At 34.2% G+C, this 22,554-nt stretch overlaps 2 protein-coding genes across 2 annotated transcripts in view; one reads left to right on the plus strand and one right to left on the minus strand.

Annotated features, from left to right (window-relative positions):
• LOC124369504 (flotillin-2) overlaps window positions 1-22,554 on the plus strand; it is a 428,795-nt gene that overhangs the window by 120,427 nt on the left and 285,814 nt on the right. The window lies entirely within an intron of this gene.
• The window catches only part of LOC124369506 (glucose dehydrogenase [FAD, quinone]-like), a 30,615-nt gene that overhangs the window by 7,481 nt on the left and 580 nt on the right, over window positions 1-22,554 (minus strand). Inside the window, exons 2-6 of the mRNA XM_046827521.1 lie at window positions 22,104-22,397; window positions 20,742-20,902; window positions 14,587-14,793; window positions 12,129-12,320; window positions 11,082-11,282 (exon numbers count right to left, since the gene is read on the minus strand). Coding sequence (XP_046683477.1) covers window positions 11,082-11,282; window positions 12,129-12,320; window positions 14,587-14,793; window positions 20,742-20,902; window positions 22,104-22,397 — 1,055 coding nt within the window. The remainder of the gene's footprint in view (window positions 1-11,081; window positions 11,283-12,128; window positions 12,321-14,586; window positions 14,794-20,741; window positions 20,903-22,103; window positions 22,398-22,554) is intronic.

Below are 22,554 nucleotides of genomic sequence, written 5' to 3' on the forward strand. Positions count from 1 at the left end.
TGTAAATAGTAAACTACGTTTATGTTCACTTTTAGGTAATTAACACCTGAACAGTTTGTATCTTTCTAGTTTATGTGTTCAGTATGTTCAAACAAAACTTCAAAGTTATTCCATTATAGAAATGCCAAAATTATTAAAGCAATAGTATTTTAGATTTTAAACATTTTTTTTTAATATAAAAAATTAATTATTGACCTCATTCTATAAGAGAACCTCAATCCAAACGAGAATTGGGCCACAATCAGAACCAGAGAACCACAATCCTCATCCAGATGAAGTTTATCATTCTAAATTCCTGGGAATATTCCAAGTTCGGGGATTGAATTATAATGCTCATAATACTGCCCTAACCATGTTCTGAGGGCGGCGTATTACGGATTGATTTGCCACACTGAAGGTATGGTTTTGTGGTGGGGTGGGGGCAGGGCAAATGGTTAGTTCTGAAGATTTTTAAAATAAAAAGCCAACTATTCTGATATTACTTCACAACTGAAGTTCAGAGAATCTTGCAAAGATGCCTTCAACACTGTTAACTCTGCCTAGTCTGTAAATTTTAGAGACAACCTCATTTTGTATGTCACAAATTTCCCGAACAAAGGGTTGAGATATACATGGATATGAGACAAGAAGACACCTGCCGATCTGTAGGGGGGAGGGGCACAGGACGGGGGGCTTACGAACAATTACCCGGTCAATCAGTAGACTAACAACCGGCGCTGTAAGTGGGAATATTTGCAGGAATGAGAGGGTTATGAGAGCATATACTACTGTATGTTTTACTGGTGCTGTAATGTTTACGTGTGTTAAATTAAAAAAAAAAACTATTCTGACGACTGCTATATATTTTGTAACGTAAACGATAGTAAAAAAATTTAATTTGAATTAAACTGTGTTGTAGTTTACAAAAAGTCATTATTAACAACGTAATGTATAGGTAGTTCAAACAATACAAACTGTGAATACCTTAATACCAATTGATTTTACATTACCAGTCTGCGTATAAATTATTTTAATTTAACCCTTTCCGAGCCAATGACGTCATGCCTAAACTAGCGCTAAAAGCCAACGACGTCCACTGACGCAAAATCAATTTTTTTTTTATATACATTATTTATAAGCATTTCTGGGTAACAAAATTAGTAAAAACTGTTTAAACGAGGTTTATTTAAACAAGGGACAACCGTTTGTGTCTATTTTTAAGGTCACGGCTCTTGTGCGAGCGACAAAATGGCGGGCGGCCGGATGATCATAATCTCCCGCAGAGCCAACGACGTCTACTTACGCGCGCTCAGTCTGCCTGTAGCTTTCCGTGAGGTAGATGTTTATTCGCCCTTCCATTTTCGATCCACGTATTTATCTTTTCAATTTTGATGTTAATCAATATTTTTACCCAATGTACAGTGTAGTTTATGTAATATTATCGTGATGTAGGGCTTTATTGTGCGCAAGACGTGCGCATCGAAGCCTGTCTTGCATTCTGACGTGTATTTTGAGCTGTACCACACACAACAAACCTACGCCTAAGGATCACATATATGTAGCTCATTTTCAATAAGTATCATTTTTAAGTTTTCACATGTTATAATATTGTAAAATGTAGTGTGTTCTTTATTTTATAATTGGAAAATTGAAATTTTTTTGTAGTTTTATTGCTTTTATTTAATTTGTATATATATACATTTTTACTATATTCTTTATATTTTCACTAAATAAAAATTACTGTATGCTTGGTTTTTGTATAATATTACAATTATTGTGTTCAACTATTGTTAATATTATATATGAACACATAGAATGTAAAAATTAACTTTTTTCAGTGAAATTATGATTTTACCATTTTTTTGCTGTAAATTAACAATAAAGAGTGAAAAAAAAATATTTTGTTGTTTTTCTTACCTCTTATGTTATAAGAATTATAAAAAAAAATTGGTTTTGGTATGTGGGAATTTTTTTATTTTTAAGGTGTATGGCTCTTAGGAGTAGTTTTGGTTATTTATTTGTGGCTCGCTAAGGGTTAATAAGTTAAACGTTAAAATTTACATTCTGATGCGCCTTTTGAAATATGTGTGAATTTTAGCTGTTCTATGTTAGTTAGTGTAATGTTAATTTAATTACGATCTGTCAATATTTCAATAGCCCTATCATAATTAAATTTGTAAATGCATTTTAATACTTAGTACTGAAATGTTTTATATGTCTTACCTCAAAAGGTGTTTTATTTTAGTTGAAGAAGATAAGTTTTGCATACACAATTTAAAAATAATCATAATAATTGTAAATTAAATTCACCTTCCTAACAAAAAGTGTAATGGACTTTTTACTGAGATGAATTAATTAGTTTTATATGATAATATTATGATTTATAGCCTGTGTCTTACTATAACAGAATTTTCCTGTTACCTTTTTCATTCTATTTTTATCTACTAATTCTATACCCAACCGTATGTTTAGATCAATTTGAAGTAACTCAATTAATAAATTAATATGTGCTGTTGTTTAAATGCATTCACTGGCTTATTATAATTAACACCTGTCTGCCATATGAGCTCCATTTACATTACGATCATTACTTCGTGTAGTTATTAAAATAATTGAGCACACAGAGCATTAAAAATGACAGTAATACACCAATATTTAAAGACAGACTAAATAAATATGTCTTATATTAATAAATATGGGATTATATTGCAAATTTTAAATATTCGATAACTCTGTCATTGCATTTGATTTCAAATAATTTTGACAGAAAACATATTCTGATAGTAGAATATCTTGCATCACGAAAACAAATACTACTGGTAGGATATCAAACTAATCAAACCTGGGATATGGATCGATCATAGAGTTTTTTGGAAGAGCTTTCTTCGAATAATAAGGAAGTAAATTTAGCGACTATTTTAACCCCTTTAGAAAATTTAATGTGTTATTTTTCTAAATAATTTTGGTAATGTAATTAAAACTATTAAAACGTAATTTAATTAATGTAGACCTGTTTATTTAAATATAATTACAGGTAATTAAGTAATATTGTATTTTACAATTACTTTCTTCCTAGAGAAGGATGCAACATTCCTAAAAATATACTACAGGATTAGGACTGTTAACAAAGGGGCACTTCTTAAATACTGTAGAGGCAGCTGTAATTCCGGAAATATTGCAGTTATTATAGCTGTTTAGCAGTTCCTTGCGCTGGTAAATAACAACTTCAACAGATACAAAATGTTTCATAAAATGACTGTTACGGTTACTGTTACAAAATTATCTTTAAAGTTACGGTTAAAATCAATTTTAAAATGTTTCATTATCAGTGCTTCTATCTACGAATGCCTGCATCTAAGTGCAATATTTAAGGTTTGAATTTAGAGATTACAGCCACACCCACAATCTAGTATTTTCGTATTCCGTTTTGAAAGAAAGAAGTGGTTTATTAATATTGCAGATACAGGTAATGTGAAAGAAAATTATGGAACTTAACATATAGAAATAGTGTAATGAATTTGTTTAGTCAAAGTGTTTCTTCTACATAATAAATTGAAATTATGAAAAGAAAATGACAAAGAACAAACTTTTAAAATAATAATAATAAATATGAATCTATTGCTCTCAAATTCAAAGCTGAAATTTCTGTAACTAACACTAGTTAGTGCAACAATTAATAAAACTAAATTAATCAATCAACTAACTTCAATGTTGATAAAAATTAAGCTATTTAGTAATTCTCATCGATACATAAATACGTTACAATAACGTAAAAACGCAACAATTACGTACGACCTGTCACGTATAAAGTTAAATAACCCACTAGAATATTTATTTACTTTTACTGAACTTGCTTGATGACGGTCTTTTCCGAGATTTCCTCCGAATCGGTTGGAACGTTATTAAAAACTCCTTAACTGAAGATCTTCTAGATTAAGTAAGCCAGCAATTGATTAAGTCAGTTTTAAATTGATACAAATTTTGATTTCTAGTCATTTTTATAATATCCCTGAGCATCTTTATGAAATTATTACCGAATTATTAGGTACACTCGTATGTGTGAAAAGTACCCTCAGTTAGCTACCGATCGGAAGTATTTCAGGGAGTTTAGTCTCAGTCTTAGGGTTTGGTAAATGCAAATGTATATTTCATAAATCAGTATTCATGTTTTTAAAACTAAAAATATATGACATAGGATGTGATTTAGTACAAACCTAAATAATAAAATTAAACTCTTGTCAAAGCTTTTAATAGTTTGGTTCGACAGTTTAGGGCAGCTCTTCATGGCACAAAACAATTGAACAAAATGGCATTGTATATAGAATCTGTGTATGACTACCATATAGTCATACAGTAATGAATCACACAATGCTATTTTAACTTATTTTAGTTTATATCGAAAAATCAAAACATTAAAACTGTACGATGACATATCATTAATGGATATCAAACTTTCTAAACTGAGATAAGCGACCTGAGACTGTCAAACCTTTTATTTCTGCGGGAATTCTATAATCTAATTGAATTAGTTTTCTCAAACTGTTTTATCATAATTGATGTTTATGTATTCAATATCTGACAATTTAGATCAGATGTGTACTGTGCATAATATACAATAGATAATGTTACTAGAATTGTTGAATCACCACAAGAGATTTTGTGAAAATGCCCTTTGATAATGAGCTTCATTAACAACGTATCGATTATTGAACCCACGAGTTGGCTGATAGCTTCGGCTCGTTGGAGAACAGCCACATTTATTCATTGGTGTTAACAGCACCAATATCTGTGTACCTTTCTCTTATTGATTTCTGGAGCGATCAATTCCTTAAAATATATATTTTCCAAACGATGACCGTGTTCAAACCACGAATAACTATCAACCAATAGCTATTATATTGCATTTTGTGGTGATGTGAGAAACATATAAAATTGAACCTATAACTGAAATTTAATTCCTACGCAAACATCTGTTGTGCGGTAGAGAAAATAAGTCAACAATTAACCCAGTGATCAGTACGAGTGATGAGGCATAGTAGGTTCTAGGTATGTTTCTGGTCCTGGCTGAGCTCTTCATGTTGTATGATATTGGTATTAATGTTCTCAGAACACTACAAGTTCTTCAACTATTTAAAAAAAATTTCATTCTATGGAGACAGTTGTAAAATTCATCTCAGTCTCTATTGCTACATTTTGTAAGTCTGTCTATAGTTCAAAACCATCTTGTACATTCAAACAGACCATTTCAGGACTTCCAGGTAGCCATATCTAATTCTTACTCTGAATATCGCCGAATGTCGGTAGAGATTTCAATAACATTTAAAAAGATTTACAACACAGTTTAAAATAATATATAATTTCATTGCTGATTAAAAAGGTATAAAAACAGACATAACAATTCCGAATTACTATTATGGTACTTTTGGACAAAGCATCAATCCTCTGGATAACTTCACCAAAATATATTTTATCAAAAGGTGGGTAAAATATAGACCTAATAAGATATACATTTTTTTTCTTACTCAGATAAGGTTAAATTCAGGAGTAAGTTTAAGAACAAAACCAAAGATCGAGACCAGTCCAACAAATGTGGCGTAAGGGAATAGCGCCGAAGACAGTCTTTGTAGCCAAACAACAAATCGTAAAGCCTTATTGTTGGGGGAATGTTATCTTTCTAGGAATGTGCATGAATATTGCTGTCGACCTAAAGAAAACCTCATTCCCGTAAACTCCATGTGCCACATAGAAGCTATAGTCAAAGGTATCACGCAAACCTCACCGCAGAAGTTTCTGTACTTAATAAATGCTGAACATGCAACTTCATATAACAGATTTGACGATAAAAATGAAATTTTAATTCATTACAAAGCTAACTGCAATACTCCGCTTTGTCAGGTATGTGTTAAATTTTAAAAGTCTTCATACTCAGTGCAATTAAAAGTTTCAAAAGAATTATTTAGTTTGTTTGGTGATTTTACGGGTTAAAATAAATTATGTTCGAATACAAAATTCTCCTCTCACCTCCAAAATCTTCCATCGTAAAATTTTAGAATGTAAACCATAGTCTAATAGTAAGCCACTCTAACGCATGCATGTAGTGCATTTATTATTAATTGGGTTGGAATTTAGTTCTACCAAAACAGAATTCTCTTTTGTTCTGTACGCTCAAATATTTTTATTTTTAGAGGTATAAAACACCAACCCTTTTCTATTTTTTACTGGATTACAAGGTTATTAAATCGTTTTAGAGTAAATAATAATAGGGTCATGTTTAATTGTTGCTTTAGTTAATTATACTGGGTGTCCCACGAAGATGTTTTAACGTTTGATTTTATATTAGTTGCCATTTATGCACCGAACATTTACAAACTCTACACAATGGGTTTTAAAAATATTCTAAAAATTTTAGCTCTCTAGCAATTGTTGATACAAAATGGTGGCATTTTTGGTATTTCCGCACTCCAGTTAAACACAGAGTTAAAGAGAGAAAGCACAGAAAAGATTATCCAGATCAACTCTGCATGTCAGTAAATGGTGAGGAGTCGGATAATCCTTATAAAGTTGCAGGACACACACTTTTCACTGAAATAGCTGACTTGACACCAAAACAAAACAAAGACCACCTAAGACCTGATAATAGTAATAAAATGGACCATACTCCAGATAACAATATCTACACCCCACTATGTTTACAACTGACTAATGACAAAGAGGTGACATCTGTTATAAACTCACTTAACGTGAAATCTTCCAGTGGAATAGATGAGTATTCATCTAAAATTGTAAATCACTGTGTGAACGAGCTTACGCCACCTCTAGTCAGTATAATCAATCAATCTTTAACTCTCAGTGAGTTCCCATCAGCACTAAAACTGACAAAGGTTTCTCCTAAGCACAAAAAGGACTAACTACTGATGTGAAAAATTACCATCCCATTTCTCTGATTTCAACATTTTCAAAAATTATAGAAAAAGTAGTCTTAAATAGATTCATTTCACATCTAAATCATCAAAACATTGTCACTAATAGCCAACATGGGTTCTTAAAATGAAAGTCGACCGCAACTGCCATAATTAGCCTTGTTGAATTTATTATTAAACAAATTGACAAATAACAATGTTACTGCCCTGCTACTTGACTATAGCAAGGCATTTGACCGCCTAGGACACGTCATAATTGCAAAAAAGCTAACATCTTTGGGTATAGAAGTCACAGCAAAAAATTGGTTAGTTAGTTATTTAACAGGCCGCTCCCAAATAGTTGAGGTTCAAAGCACAAGTTGTGGTATTACAACCACATATAAATCTAACCCTTTGCCTATCAACCGTGGAGTACCTCAAGGATCCGTGCTCGGCCCTGTTCTTTTTGTAAATGACTTCCTCGAACATGTTCAAGACCAACACACCACCTGTGTAATGTATGCTGACGACACAATACTCCTGGTTAAGAATGCCACAGCTGTTGGAATCCACACAGCAGCCACAAGTTCTCTTAACAAAGCACTCAATTACTGCAAGAGGAACGACCTAGATGTAAATTCATCCAAAACAATTCAAGTCAACTTCAGGAAGAAAAAAGACTATATCACTAACATACATGATATACCAATGAAAAATTCTGCAAAATTTCTAGGGGTTATTCTTGATAACAATCTCATACGGTCAGAACATGTAAACAATCTCTGAAAAAAAATCAGCACTGGAATCTATGCCTTAAGACGAATTAAATGGATTAGTGACCTGGAGGCTGCAAAAACAACTTACTACGCTCTGATCGAATCCCACTTGAGGTATGGAATTGCTGTATGGGGCAGATCATCAGCCACTAACAACAACAGAATCCTTATTTTACAGGAAAAAAGCCATACGAATTTTTGCTGAGCTTGGACCTCAAGAGAGCTGCAGACAAGCCTTCAAAACCCTGGAGATACTGGCAGTCACAGCACTATACATTCTAGATGTTATTTTATGTATCGACAAGTTAAATTTGCAAACCAATGAAGACTTCCATAAATACAATATAAGAAATTCCAAAAACTATTTTCTGCCAATACACCGTACAACCCTGTATGGAAAAAGTCCATCTTACAATGGCCGGAAACTGTGAAACCTTCTACCAACATCAATAAAGCAGCTCAAAGGAACAGCCCTAAAAAGAAGACTACATGACTTCCTCGTGAGCAGACCAGTGTACACACTAGAAGTATTCATAAGTGCAAGAGAAGATTACCTGAGATGCACAGATTCATGAACATTCATATCTATAACATAACCATATATACTTATACTCATGACACTATTGCTGTTCTCTTTAATAAAGAATTTTGTCTATTGTCTAAACCGTAACCACTTTTAACTTGAAACTAGTGTTCCAAAGTCTTTAGTTTATAATAATAATAATTAAGAAAAAGAGAATTAGATTTTACAAAAGTCACCTTGTCCATAATCATCTTGAAGATGATCCGGACAGGTGAGTGGAATTTTGTTCTCGTATCATTGAGTTTCTTGAGCAAGATCCTAATTGGCATACTCAATTTTCTTTTAGATGAGTTCACTTTCTAACGCAACGGTGTTGTAAATAAGCATAATTTTAATTATTACAACACCGGTAATCCACACATACCTTCGAAAGACACTCAGATCAAAACGAATTACTGTTTGGGCAGCTGTCAGTTATAATGGGGTGCTATCTTACGACATTTCAGACAGTACAATGACTGGGAATAGGTATGAACAGGTTTTAAATGAACAAGTCTTGCTTCATTTTACGGTTCCAGTAATGGGTCAAGCAATCTTCTAACAAGATGGTGCTCATCCTCATTTCGCAAATCCTGTAAAGCGATTACTAAATGACAATATTCATGGCGTTGCATTGGTCGTGGAATTCATTATTTAGATTGGCCGCCCCCGATGCCCAGATTTAACTGTGTGTGTGATTCTTTTTATGGGGTTACTTAAAGGAACAGGTTTATACTCGTAGCTTCAATAAAGATGAGGAATTAAAACAATCAATTGAGGAGGAATTTCTTCGGATACCGCAGAATTTCTTTGTAAGGGCGTACGATTCATTTGTTACGGTCTGTTATCATCGTGTCGCTATGGATGGATTAAAGTTCGAATAATTGTGGACTGTAATTGTATTTCTTTTTAATATGCAATGTTCTAATTTTCTGATTGAAATGCTTTATTGCTATAGAATATGGCTGAGTTTTTTACAGAATATTTTTAAACCCTATTTAATTAATTGTGTAGAGTTTGAAAATGTTCGGTGCTTAAATGGGCAAGTAATATAAAATCAAACGTTTAAACCTCTTCGTGGGACACGCGGTATATCTATTAAAGATGTTAACTAACATTTTTTCAAATCTCTAACAAATAAAAACAAGACCAGTGGTCGTAATTATGATAATTTAAGCTACTTTTTGATGCTAAAGAAGTGTACAACAATCCAATTATACATTAAATAATAATCGTAATAGAAATTAAAAATTTACTTACAAATAAAGTAAATTTATTTAGAAATATAAAAGTTATGATTTAAAATACAAAATAATCAGTACACTTCGAAAGTACGTAAGTTTACAGTTACATTAGTTTCTTAAAGTGACGCGGTTAATATTATCGAATCATTATTTTGATTTCCTTTCCTATGTGTATAATTGCTGATATGTTTAAGGTTTTGAAATCAAAGTTAAAATTGTGTTGTTTAGTTAAAAAAACTAAGAGCCTACAAGTTATTGTAAAGCTTATAATTCAGTACGTCCGTCGTTTAATAAAGGCGCCTCTAAACTTAACAATATGACTCAAGTCCCAGTATGAGTTACTCATACAATACAATTTTATAAGTTTCAATCTTTAAAACGAATAAAATAAATACATTTTAAAGAGATATTTTAATACTCTTTATTCTACGATAATACTTAGTATTATGGGCATTGAATCTTTTTATGTTTGGTATTTATGTTTCAGTTCTGACATTATCGTTTCAGGAATGGGTGTGAACTAGATTCTGAACTAGTTGGAATAGTTTTTGGGACTAGTGGAAAGACAGTATGCTTCCTACGTGTTAAGCTAATGATATGGTTTGGTATGGTAGACTAGTCTGGTTTTGTTGAAATGGGGTGTAGACTTAAGTGAGACTTACTAAAATTGAATGATTAACTAAAAGGATTATTTGTGTGTCACTATATTTGGTTATGGGTTGAAAATTAGCAAGTGACAGAGTTTAAATAAACAGAGATTTAGTTATAAATTGATTAATATATCTCTATCAGCCTATCAGAATGAATTTTCTTTTTCAGTCTTTATTGAAAGTAGCAACGACGAATATTTTGAATAATCCCGTCCAGTCTCTCGCTTCGTCTCTGTTTAGTGATAGCCAAGGCGTCTATACTCTCTCTAACTTCACCAGAACTTGCACCGCCTATTTGTTACATTGTGTTTGTCCTTAAAAAATCATAAATTTATAACAGTTTGGGCTATTACAACTTTGCATGATTTTTTTCTACTTTGAACTTAACATACTGCTAATTATGTAAAATGATAAAAAAATTCAATTCAATATTTTAATGTCTGACTCCAAGAAAAGCAATGTAAGGGCAAAATCTTGTAAACGGGTACCAAAACAATATTTAAAATCTTATTTATTGTGATTTAATGATAAATAAAAAGTAATGCAATTTTATTGTTGACAGAAACATATATCATATGACAATCTCCATGATTATCGCATGTAAACACAAAAATTAAATTTCTTGGTTATTTATCACTATACTTTATGTAACTTTTTGTGTTTATGCCTTGCCAATAGATCATCTGGTGAAGTATGATAGAGAAACTTATGGGCGAACCCTGAATTAATTTCCTGTATTGAAAGTCTCCAGACAGCTCGGACGTTTGTATGGTTTCTATATCGACGTTTGTAAAACTCATTATGATTTCTCACAGCTATGTGTTTTAGCTTGGCGTGGCACAATGCTGTTAAATTAATATTTACTTTGTGTGCTTCTTATATTTGTTTCAAGTTTATTTATGTTTGAATACATCAGGTAGGAGATCTGTAAGCGATGTGTTTCCATTATGTGTTACACGGACTGTATATACCTGAAGCCTGTTCTGGACGATGGCGACGGGCTTGTCCACGATGAACGTGAGGCCAGCAAACCCTGCGTGGTCCTGGAGGTTGTAACCGACCTTGAGATCATGTATGACAGGAATACCCAGCTGCTGTAGGTGGGCTCGAGGTCCCACGCCCGACAGCATGAGGATCTGCGCTGTGTTGATGGTCCCGGCCGAGATCACAACCTGTACATAACAGTCTGGACTGTAGAGAAGGTGCAGAGTGCAAATGTTGATCTTACAGGAGACGTCCTAACAGATTTATTTAATAAAAACGGGGAGGAATAAGATAACAAGAAATGTAAGCTGATAAAAATATAAATGTAAATATGTCAGTATTTTTGTTTCTTATTCTTTATTTGTATTGTACTCGTTAAGAAAATCAATAAATTATTTCTCTAGAAGTATGCATTAAATTCTGAAGTTATTCTTGAAGAATTTAAAACACTTTTTAAAATTTCAGAGTATTGGTACATTCATTCTTACTTCGCTCATTGCCATTGGATAAATGTATTAAAGTTTGAGTGGTTTGTTCGCTATTATATTTATTGATTGTTTATCGTCAATGTTTTATTAGTTATGTTAAACATTAAAAACTGATGTGGGTTAAACGTTCGTTCCTTTCGCTTTAGTCCATGTAACGTTTCTTTTTGTTGAACGGGTTCTCAGCAAATATTATATTTCTATTTGATAGACAAACTTTTGTGGAAATTTCGAGAGCCGGACCACGGTCAGTTGTCCGGGTGTCTAAGGACTCAGATTTTAGGTCTGAGTTCAAGACACCACAGGTTCAACTCCTGCATTTGACAATCGCATTTTTTCCAATACTCTCGACCTGGTACTTTCCCGACTTTCCTCCTTATTCTGATAGATAAGATACTTCCACAGGCCAGTGGCCTATGAGGACGGGCAGGATAAATCTTAAAGGCGATCGGTCTCCCATTTTTGTATAAAACAATTATCATCGTACGAACATGTGTTTATGGCACTTTAGTATTCAAGTTAGTCTTACAACTAAGCGGCAGTACCTACCTCTCTCCTGGCCATAGCCATCTGCAGCATACCGTCCCTGTAAAACTGCACGCCGTACGCCTTCCTGTTCTTCGGGTTGATGAGGATACGAGTGACGTGGGCGTTCATGGCGATGTGCAGGTTCGGCCTCCGTCTCGCCGGCCTCAGGAACGCCTTGGCAGTACTGCACCGGCTGCCTCGCCGGATCGTACCCTGCGGGTCACATACGTCTTAATAGTTGTATATCCTCACCTTCTGCTTTACAATGCTTTCAGTTGAATACACGTTATGATGCTAAAGCTTTATTGGCAGAACTCTCGCAACTATCAAGTGGTAATTATAATTTGAATACAGCTCATCTAAGTCGGTTAAAACTTAAGCGAAAAGATAGTACAGTAGAGTTAGTATATGTAGTTTAACACAAAATGAATAATCTGTGCAGTAATTATGTAATTGGTTGTTAAAAAAAGAGCTGTGCCAATACGGAGCCAATTAAGTACACGTAGACTAAAATTTTTGTAAATCATGATTAAATAGTTTGAGATTCAAGAATGCTCGAATAAGTTAATTTATATCATAATGAAGAAATATCAAATAAAATGGTAAAATTTATTTCAAGTAGTTTCAAAGAAAGTTGTGTTATAGTAACAGCAAATTTTAGAAGATAGAGGTACATGGGATTTAATCTTATATGATCTTAATGAGTGTGCACTCAAGACAACAAAATATATTGCCTCAGTGTTAATTTTACCAGTATTTACCTAGCCTGATTTGTATGATTTTTCAGTTATTCTTTATTCACTTAGTATATGTAGCTGTTTTAAACACATCATATAACTTAAAGAAAACATGCATGGTAAGTGTAACATTTTCCAGAGTATTCATATTGAACATTCCATTTTTGAAATATTTATATAATGTCCAAAATAACTTCCTTCCAGATAAACATCCTCGACACATGTATAGTAATTAAGGTCCGCTGACGTATTACAACCAGAGTACATTCTAAACCGTATCTACTTTCTTTCATTTAAAATATTAGACACAATCATTCCCTGGAGTCTTGAGTGTGCTGTTCACTTCCAATTGTCGTCAGGAGATTGAGGTACGTCTAGGAAGGATGGATAGGAATGCTGCGGCCCGTTGTTATAACTCTGTTAAGGAGTGTTATTTCCTACTGTTAAGAGAGTGAAAGTTGAGAGTGAGTTCTGTAGAGGTACGGTTAAGTTACCTGTTAAACAGTCGGCTATACTACACCAGTATTGTTTGTGGCTCCGTCTGTTCTCCTTCGTCCTGCTTCAAACAGTCTGGAAACTTTCAGTCAACAGGTATTAAAGAAAAAACAATCCTCTCATACCTATATACCTTCTCTATTCTTGAAACGTATTCCTCCAGGACTGAAAGCACACGTTTACGTATCAATGTATTGGCAAATTTGTTTTAAATCAGTCATTGGTAGTAGAAAGTAGAATGTATCTACTAGTAAGTCGTCACTTGAAAATAAAAGCTGATTTGCATAAAAAATAACTAAGAGATAGATACATATACCTGTTAATATTTAAAGTAAACACATGCATATCTTCAGTTTTTGGATTGAACACCCTTCTTGTGACTGTTTTAATTTAAAGTCGCAACTAGCGTTCATCTGTTAAGTAACATATGTAGTTTTGAAGTGCATCATTTCCTAATATATTAGTAATGTCGATACATTCGTCTACACTCAGAGTGATAAAAAAGTCTCTTCCACTACTATTTTTAACGCTATAAAATAGAAAAAGACGGTGAAACCTTGTTGTGGTGTTTTCGAGACAATATTATAAGAGACCAAAAAAACCCCAACTTTGGACTCTGTAGTTTGAGTTATATAATTATGGATTGCTGTATATAATTGGATAGATAACAAAAAGCATGATGTTGGCAGAAACAACTTGTCTGTGTGTTTATTCTTTTTTTTATATATTACTGCTAAAAACTTCATTTTAATTAGTTCGAAAAATTTATAAATTTTCGAGTTTTGTTGACTTTTTGAATATCATAAATAAATGTTGCTAGAACCCTTTTGAGTTAGGAAGTGCTTTTCCGTCAGCTTGCAAAATCTCAAAAATTTCGAAACTTCTAGATTTTTTAACCGAAATCGTCCAAAGTTGGCAACAAAGGAGGTGGATCACTTGATTTAGTTGGATTATATGTCGATCATCTGAACATGAATTGATAATTTTTAATATAAACAAATGTATATCTCGGTGTATTTATATCAGTTTACAGAACTCAGAAACAATTTAACTATTTTACGTTTAATAGAGATTGTGGTGTCTATGTGGTTAGAACCACTTAGCAACGTGAATACAACGTCAAGCAAAATGGCAAATGTGTAGCCTATAGTTTGGCAGGTAGAAATTTCAAGATTTCCTAGCGATAATTCCTACTTTCCTTAATAAAGTTTTGTAGTTGCAATAGTACTTGGGTACGGTTAGTGTACCTGAGCGACCATGAAGCCCGCCTGGATCTCGCCGTTGATGTCACGATTGTGGTAGCCCAGCTCCTCGCCCGACTGCACGAATGCCAGTACTAGTGGTGTCCTCCAGGGTGCCTCCTGGACAGTGAGATATCCTCCGCGGCTGTGGTACGGGCTGCGGCTCAGATACGGGTTTCTGTTGTCCTCTGACTTCTTGAAGTAATGGAGTACCTAAAACATGGAAGCTTTAGTAACAGTTCAAGTTAGTGTAGTGTTAGAATGTCGTGTTCTGAAGTCATGTACTTATACGAAATGTATATGACTGCAGTATGGTCGAGGGTTAAATAAATGAATAAAAACAGATGTTATACCTTTAACAATCGCTTGATAAAAATAATGTTTCTATTATTATGGTAATAGTTTAATTTACTTTTCATCAATGCAAATCTTGAAGTTTTTGTTACGTTGAACGGTTAGTATATTCATTGAGTTGAGTTGTTTATGCTTATGTGTTACACTGTAAAAAGTAGATCAAGATATTACTTGTAGTCGTTGAAGTAGCATTAGTAAAAGCTTCTCTCTAATTTTGAGTTTTGGTGAAATTATCGAACCCGTAAGCCATTGTTTGTGATGTATTCGACTTTAGATTTCATGTTGGTTTGAAGTGGTGAACCCTGGATTCAGGATCAATTTGAAGTGGTTTCTCATGATTCGTGGGATCATATTCGTAGTTCGATAATGATTAATTCGCATTAACACCGAATGTACTCTTTTACTTTTTGTTAAAACAAGAGGCAGCATTAGTAATATAATATTGTCTGCAGAAATGTTTTGTTGGGTGATATCGATTGATTGCTAACGATACCACCTGAGTATAATAATTGAATTGAAATTAAAATGGCTTATTAATTTTCCGTAACTAAAAGACCATTGATAATAAAAGTACGGTTCGTCCCACCTTAAATCTATATAGTTTTTCTTTTAAGTACAGTGGACCAACGTCTTTACGTAAATTCCGAGCCTTCCTGGTTTGATATAACCCTCGACCTTGGGAAACAAAACTTGTTCCCTAGTATATAATGTTACAACGATAAATAGTTGTCTAGAGCTTAATATAAATTAAAATTCGTACGGTAATGATTTCATACTGATAAAGTTTTACAATCTCAAATGGCGTTGACTCTTTACCAGTTACAAAAGCCCACGAACTTACCAATATTGATTACAACAACATTAGACATTTACGTACAGGTTCATTATTCTTCTTTTGTTTGTATGTAAACCCGCGCCTATTCATTCGCAGAGGCTTCATTGTGGAACTAATGTCACGTTTGAAAATATTTTGCACATAACTTGTTAAATTGCACCTTTATAAATTAGGATGTTGCCGCTTATACAAGTATAAATTTAATGAATTTAAAACTCGCTTGACAGATATGTGGTCTTCCGATCGTATGTTAGTTTGCTTATTGAAACATGTATAACAGACTAGATTGAAATGCAAAATAAGTTATAGAGAAAAGTAAGGGTTGTGTGGTGCAATGGCCAGCATTCTTCCTCAGCAAGTGAGAGATCCGGGTAAGAGTTTCGCCAAAACCAGCACTTTTTGTTAATGTTCCTTGAAATTCAACTAGGCTATTGCCGATTATGCAAATTTAATATATGTATGTAGGTATGTATGTATATACTTCAGTATCGCTATCCTGACCACGCGTACAGGGATTATTAGTGGTTTGGCGAGGAGTCCATTCATACTTTAATCAAAACATAATTTTGTCGGAGCACTCATGAGTCCATGAACAGATTACGGTGACATTCTCAATTTCCCTTTCTATTAGACGGGAAGAATGTCTGTGGGAATGTTCTGGGCTCTTCCCCCATTGGAATGCTTGAATACACATTAGCATAACGGGAGAAAGTGCCATTGATAGACTGCTATGATTGAACCGTGATTATGTATGCCAGAGTCGTGTTGTTGTGCTTAGTGTTCACGTGTACCACGCGCTTTCTGCAATATGAACGTTGCAAATTCAATTAAGCATTATGACTATCTCATTGCTTTCATACTTGGTTCATGTATTATGATTTAAAGCGTCTATATTTTGTTTCGGTTGTAACTATTCTTACTTTTGCGGATCTATTTTTCATGTAAATTTTAGTAGAAGTGTCCACCGATGTTTATTCATCAGTTATGTTTGTCCTTTTTATTAGTTTTAGACAATTTGGTTTTACAGGGTAAAATTGTGATATTGTTTGTAATTACAAAAATTTACATATTAGTTATATACTTTTGTACACGGCAGTGTAAAGTACAAAGACATTAAGAATATGATAGAAAAAGGAAAGAGGAAATGATGCCTTAAAACATTGCAAAGTTGTTGGGTTAGATGATGAGGTGGGCTAAACAGAATAACGAGCAATAAAAACCCAATAGCTAAACAGAAAAGAGTGTGATTATGGTCCACGGTCAATGGAAAAAGGATTATATTTAATGTAGTCAAAATTCTAGTGAGAGAAATAGGGAGTTACGGAAAGGTGTGATACAAGAGGAATGTGTACGTGAAAGCTACACGAGGCAGGAAAGAAACAATAGAAATAAAAAAGTAACCAACATAAAAGATTTGTTGCTAGCGGCTCCTTTAAAAGGAGAATCGGAAGTAAAAAAATGTTAATTACTTAAAACCACCGTTAAATGCTATGGCCTTCAAATAATTAAATAAATTTGGTAGTATCGGTGGCCTCACGGTCTAAGGTAGCGAGAATTCTGTGCACGCTGGCGCAAGGAGTTGGACTTTGGATCTAAGTTAGAGAGTGCAGTTTGAAATCCATACAGTGACCATTACACTTTGTCAGTAATGTCAACTTTGTCCTGCACCGAATGTCATCGTACTTCTATTTAATAAAATCCTCGCACATGCCAACAGCCTGTAGCCAGTAGCATAGTATAAGGAGTGGAATCCTGCACTAATAGAAGACAAAGAAGGAACCGAAAAGAAAGGTGATACTTAACAGGAAAAGTGATTGAGATCGACGAAATCAATAGGGACGAAACCTGCAATAATGCTGTTCAGTGACTCAAAAGTGAAACATGAAACAGTCAAGGATGAAGTATACCAAATGAGTGTTCAGAGAAACAACATAAACGAAGAAATCTTTAAAAGTGAGTTTATTTTTTAATCTCAGATATACTATTTTGAGTGTAAACAGACAGACACAGGAGAAGAGGCAAGTCTAATGGTGCAATGCTCAATAAAGGCAACGAATACGCTGAGAGGTATAGAAAGAATATTCGTAGAATGGCAGTATTTTAAGATGAATGGCACAGGGGATCAGGCGAGGTAAAAAGATCACAAGGATTCGATCATGTCGCCATGGTACAACAAAACATAACCCATCTGTTCACTTTGTGTGAAGGAACACGATTACAATAAATGCAAGGAGAAAAGCAATAAGGAAAAGTGACCTCTGTAAATTGCAGAAGATATTGGCGTCCATGATGCAACAAGAAGAAGCTTTCCAGTAATCGAGAGAATCGTTAAGTGGCAGAATGAAACAATTAATTTATGGTGGTATTTATAATAACGTTTTGTCTTCTCAAAACATGCGTTATAAATATACAACTATAATCAGTAATAATTATATTTTTGAAAATTATTCCACAGATAGCAGAGCAGAATGTTATAATAGTAAAGTTTAAAACATATATTTGAAAAATAATATTCAGTCAATGGTATATACTTTATGCATATCTTTTCTATCAGTAAATTCCTATCTAAAGAATTTAAGTATTAATGAGAAACAGAATATGGAAATGTTAAAATCAATTGCTCAAAGTTGTATGCGTTGAGAAGAGGTAGACAGTTACATAGACCGGATCAAAGAGCGCAGAGGAATGAAAATTATAAGTCAGAATATTGCCTGGGGTGGAGAAAAGAACAACAGCTTCAGCCTAACACGTAACCAACAATAGTTATTATTGATATGGAAATTGATGCACACTTTCTTACTCTATATGAAAACAATGTGAGGCATAAAATATTCAAAAACATTATTTTCAAGTTATTAGTATTGTTAGAGTGGCTAAAGGAAACATATTTTAACATTCTTTACTTAGTTATGTTAATTTAAAATAATATTTGTAATAAGTATATATTGTATAAAATAAGATTAAGAAATATTATTTTCTACAGTTTATTTATTATCTTTATCTTAAGTGACTCTTGAATCCCGTGCATTTCTTTAAATTGTATACATCGATGGCATAACATATGAAACTTGAATTATTAATTATATATATATATATATATATATATATATATATATATATATATATATTAATACTCCTGTTCGAACGGCAAAACCCCATATTATTCCATGTTCAGACGCATTTTATAATTGTGCACCTCCAATATGCTGTGTGTACAGAAAGATATAATGTCAAAACCCTTTATATATTATATTTGTATATAACCCTTTGTATATACATGTATATCAGGAAACATAAATATTTACTGGCAGCATGATAAAAACGAATTGTCCTTGCATTTCAATACAACAACGTAGGACTTACAAGGGAAAATCCTTTGAACAATGTGTAACTCTAACACTCTTTAAACATTTCACTATTGGTGGTACAACAGTGCGGTAGTGTATAACAAGTAGCAGAGCCTTATCTTGAGGTCGACGTGGTTGGCTGTTGATGGTACAACAGTGCTGTAGTGTATAACAAGTGATACAGCCCTGTCTCGAGGTCGACGTGGTTGGTTGTTGATGGTAAAACAGTGCTGTAGTGTATAACAAGTAATACAGCCCTGTCTCGAGGTCGAGGCGGTTGGCTAGTGGTGTTGTGTATAACAAGTGCCTACCTCGAGGTCGAGGTCTCACAACGTGAGTGAGCTACTTGCATTGTTTACACCTTACGCAACAGCCACACAATGGTAGGCGGCACGCGGGAGCTTTGGATTCACTTTTTAACATCAAGGCAATGAGACTAACCACTAATTAGATCTCACTTTCGTTCCTTCCGGCCTCGCCTCTCACGGACCGGGAAGTAAATTAGCAGTCTGTATCCGCACGCAATTTGTCCATTCCTTCCCTCTCTCCAGAACTCGACGTGGAGATTGACTAGGATAACAATTCGATCGGGCTTTTTTATTGTACATAGGTCTAAACTCTGACAATATTAATGCATGTGTATTGCAGCATTCAGAGTATTACAGATATTTTAAAAATATGATAAATGGGTCCATGTGAACTAGTGTGCACAGTAACCCTTGTTATATGTTAACGTATCAGCCTGGTGGTTGGCGCTGCTCATTGAGCTGACGGGAAAATTCTAAAATAACGTAGGTCCCCACATAATTTTACTGATACTTCTTTCTGATAGTGCATGGTATATAAATGCAATGCTGCGTTTAGCGTAAATGTATTTTTTTGTTGCTAATATCAGCAATTCAACTTATTTTGGCTTGTATTCTGTTATAGTCTTAGTAACTTTTCTTGTAGATAATGTTCTTGTAGAATAGTAGTATTTATAAATTTTAATAATTTAAAGTCATGTACTATATATAATATGATATGTGTGTGTTTCAGGAACTAGAAGCCAGTTTGGAAGTTTTATAAAGTTGTAAAAAGTAAACAAACCAAAAAGTTACTGTTTTACTTACCCAGAACGGTTTTACTTACTTTATTTAGTAACGGAAAGTTACTGATCCGTATTAACATATGTTGCGATACACAGGGATCTTCAGAAGTTACTGTAAACCAATATGTGTACATTTGATTGATCACTCATCTGTTTTGGAAACAAAATGTAAATCAAACAGACAGGTGTGACCATAACCACGTCATTGAGGAAACAGCAGCGATATAGCATTGTCTTTCAAATGCTATTTATGTATTGTCGTGTATTTTACAATAGTACGTTTTTTTTATCATTCCAATAATAAAGCTGAAATCTCAGTTAGTATCTTTCGCAAAGATAATATAGTGCTGAAAATGCTTTGAGCTAATAATATGCAATTTTTGCCATCATTTCATATCACCAGCCCATTCTGCAGGCAGATCCATGCGAAATTGAAAACTTTATGCGTAACATAATTTCACATAATCTCAACTTATTTTCTATTGGGCATTGGTATAAAAGAAGATAGTGTATATTCAGGGTCAAAACAAGTTACCTGATTGTACCCCCAGCCAGGGTTACCCTGGGCTTCCCAGCTGTCATAGTCCTGCCGGTTGCCTCGAACGTAAAGCATGTAGTTGAGCACACTAGAGCCCCCCAGGACCTTACCCCTTGGCCAGTTGCAGCGACCTCCTTTCATCCCCAAACATGCTCGACCTGCCAAATCATGAAATTTACTAATAAGATCGTATACAGTGGCAAAGACATTGTTTTCGTAGTTACAACTTTGAAACAAAACTGATAAAGATCTAAGGCATAAGGCATACAATTGAGCATCTACAATCAGCACTTATTGTACAAAGTTTGAATAATAATTAAAGCTTGATTTCAGGCATACAAGTTGTTACAGTAGTTCTAGACGATTGCGCTTACATCCTACATTTAATTGCAGCAATCATAAGTATTTAGTGCTAGATTCACTTATACTTTCTTACTTTATACATCCATAAAACTTAGGAGATCAACTCTGATTACGTGATTTTGAAAGAATGTAAATACCAGTCTTTCATTAACGACATGAACAGGAGGTAACGTTTTAGGAGCGTCTTGTATCAAAGTTGTTTCATGTGGCATTGTACCAGCGTCTTCTAACAGTCGCTATTCAAGTAAAAAAGGCAAAAGACTTTATATATCTGTATTTAAAGATGATACATACGCATATACAATGATTATGTTTTTATCAACATTATACATAGACATTTGTTAGCCCCTTATATGTTTTAGTTTTTATGTTTGACTAGCATTAATTTCCTCTCTGACATTATTACACATCTACACGTTTAAAGAATAAATGTTTTATAATGCGTTATTTTAGATAATCTCTATCGATCATTCTGTATTAATAATATTGTTAACACATGTGTACGATGGGTAATTTTATTACCAAAGAAGATTAAGAGACATAGATTGAAGAAATTGAAAGGACCTGCAGATTAACTTGTAAGCTCAAATTTGATTTTGAGTGTAATAAATTCTCCACAAACTCTCGGCCACCGTTTCCTTATATATTGTTAAACTTTGTTACAAGAACGCAATGGCTAACAAGATACAAAAAACACTAGATTGCAGGTTTGAAATAAACAAAGCACTTGAATTAAAATTAATATTTAGCATTGGACCGAGAAAAATTCGTACACTTTCACATTTAGTAATTTGATAGCAGTGTACGTGTTATATTGTGTCAAAGCAGGGGAGGTTACAACGGGGTCGCCTAATCTTGTGGCCGCCTCCATTACTTAGACAGGATGTACTTGTCAATCAAATTGGTCTTCTATAGACAGAGACGAAACCATTTTACGAAGGAGCAGCAGTGTGACTGCAGGCTCCTGGCTCCGCACGCTTGAGCCTCTTCACTTACCAGTAGGCTCAGTCTTGTACTGCCAATCGAGCCCTGAGAGTTGAAGGTAGGCGGCCAGGGACGGCACGTCAGAGATCTCGTTCTCGTCGGGCCCGGCCTCGAGCAGCAGCACTGACCAGTGACCGATCTCCGAGAGGCGGCTGGCCACCACGGCACCCGCGGATCCGCCTCCCACTACGATGAAGTCGTACTCTCGGTGCAGCTGGCGCTGGTTCAAGGGGCGAGACTCGGGGTCGAAGCTGTCGTAGCGATAGTAGGCTAGCCCGGCCAGCAACAGTGGTATCAGCCATAAACCTGTGGAGTCAGCTCAAGTTAGGTCATTGCGTACCAGGTACCAGGGTTAGAGGAAGAATTGAGGTTTAGAATAGTTTGTATACTGAAACAGGCTGATCCAGAAATTCACATACGCTTATAAAGCCGAGTAAAGGGACTGCAGCTATCTAATCAATGG

The sequence above is a fragment of the Homalodisca vitripennis genome, chromosome X, assembly GCF_021130785.1.
Source record: "Homalodisca vitripennis isolate AUS2020 chromosome X, UT_GWSS_2.1, whole genome shotgun sequence".
Classification (NCBI taxonomy): Eukaryota; Metazoa; Arthropoda; class Insecta; order Hemiptera; family Cicadellidae; genus Homalodisca; species Homalodisca vitripennis.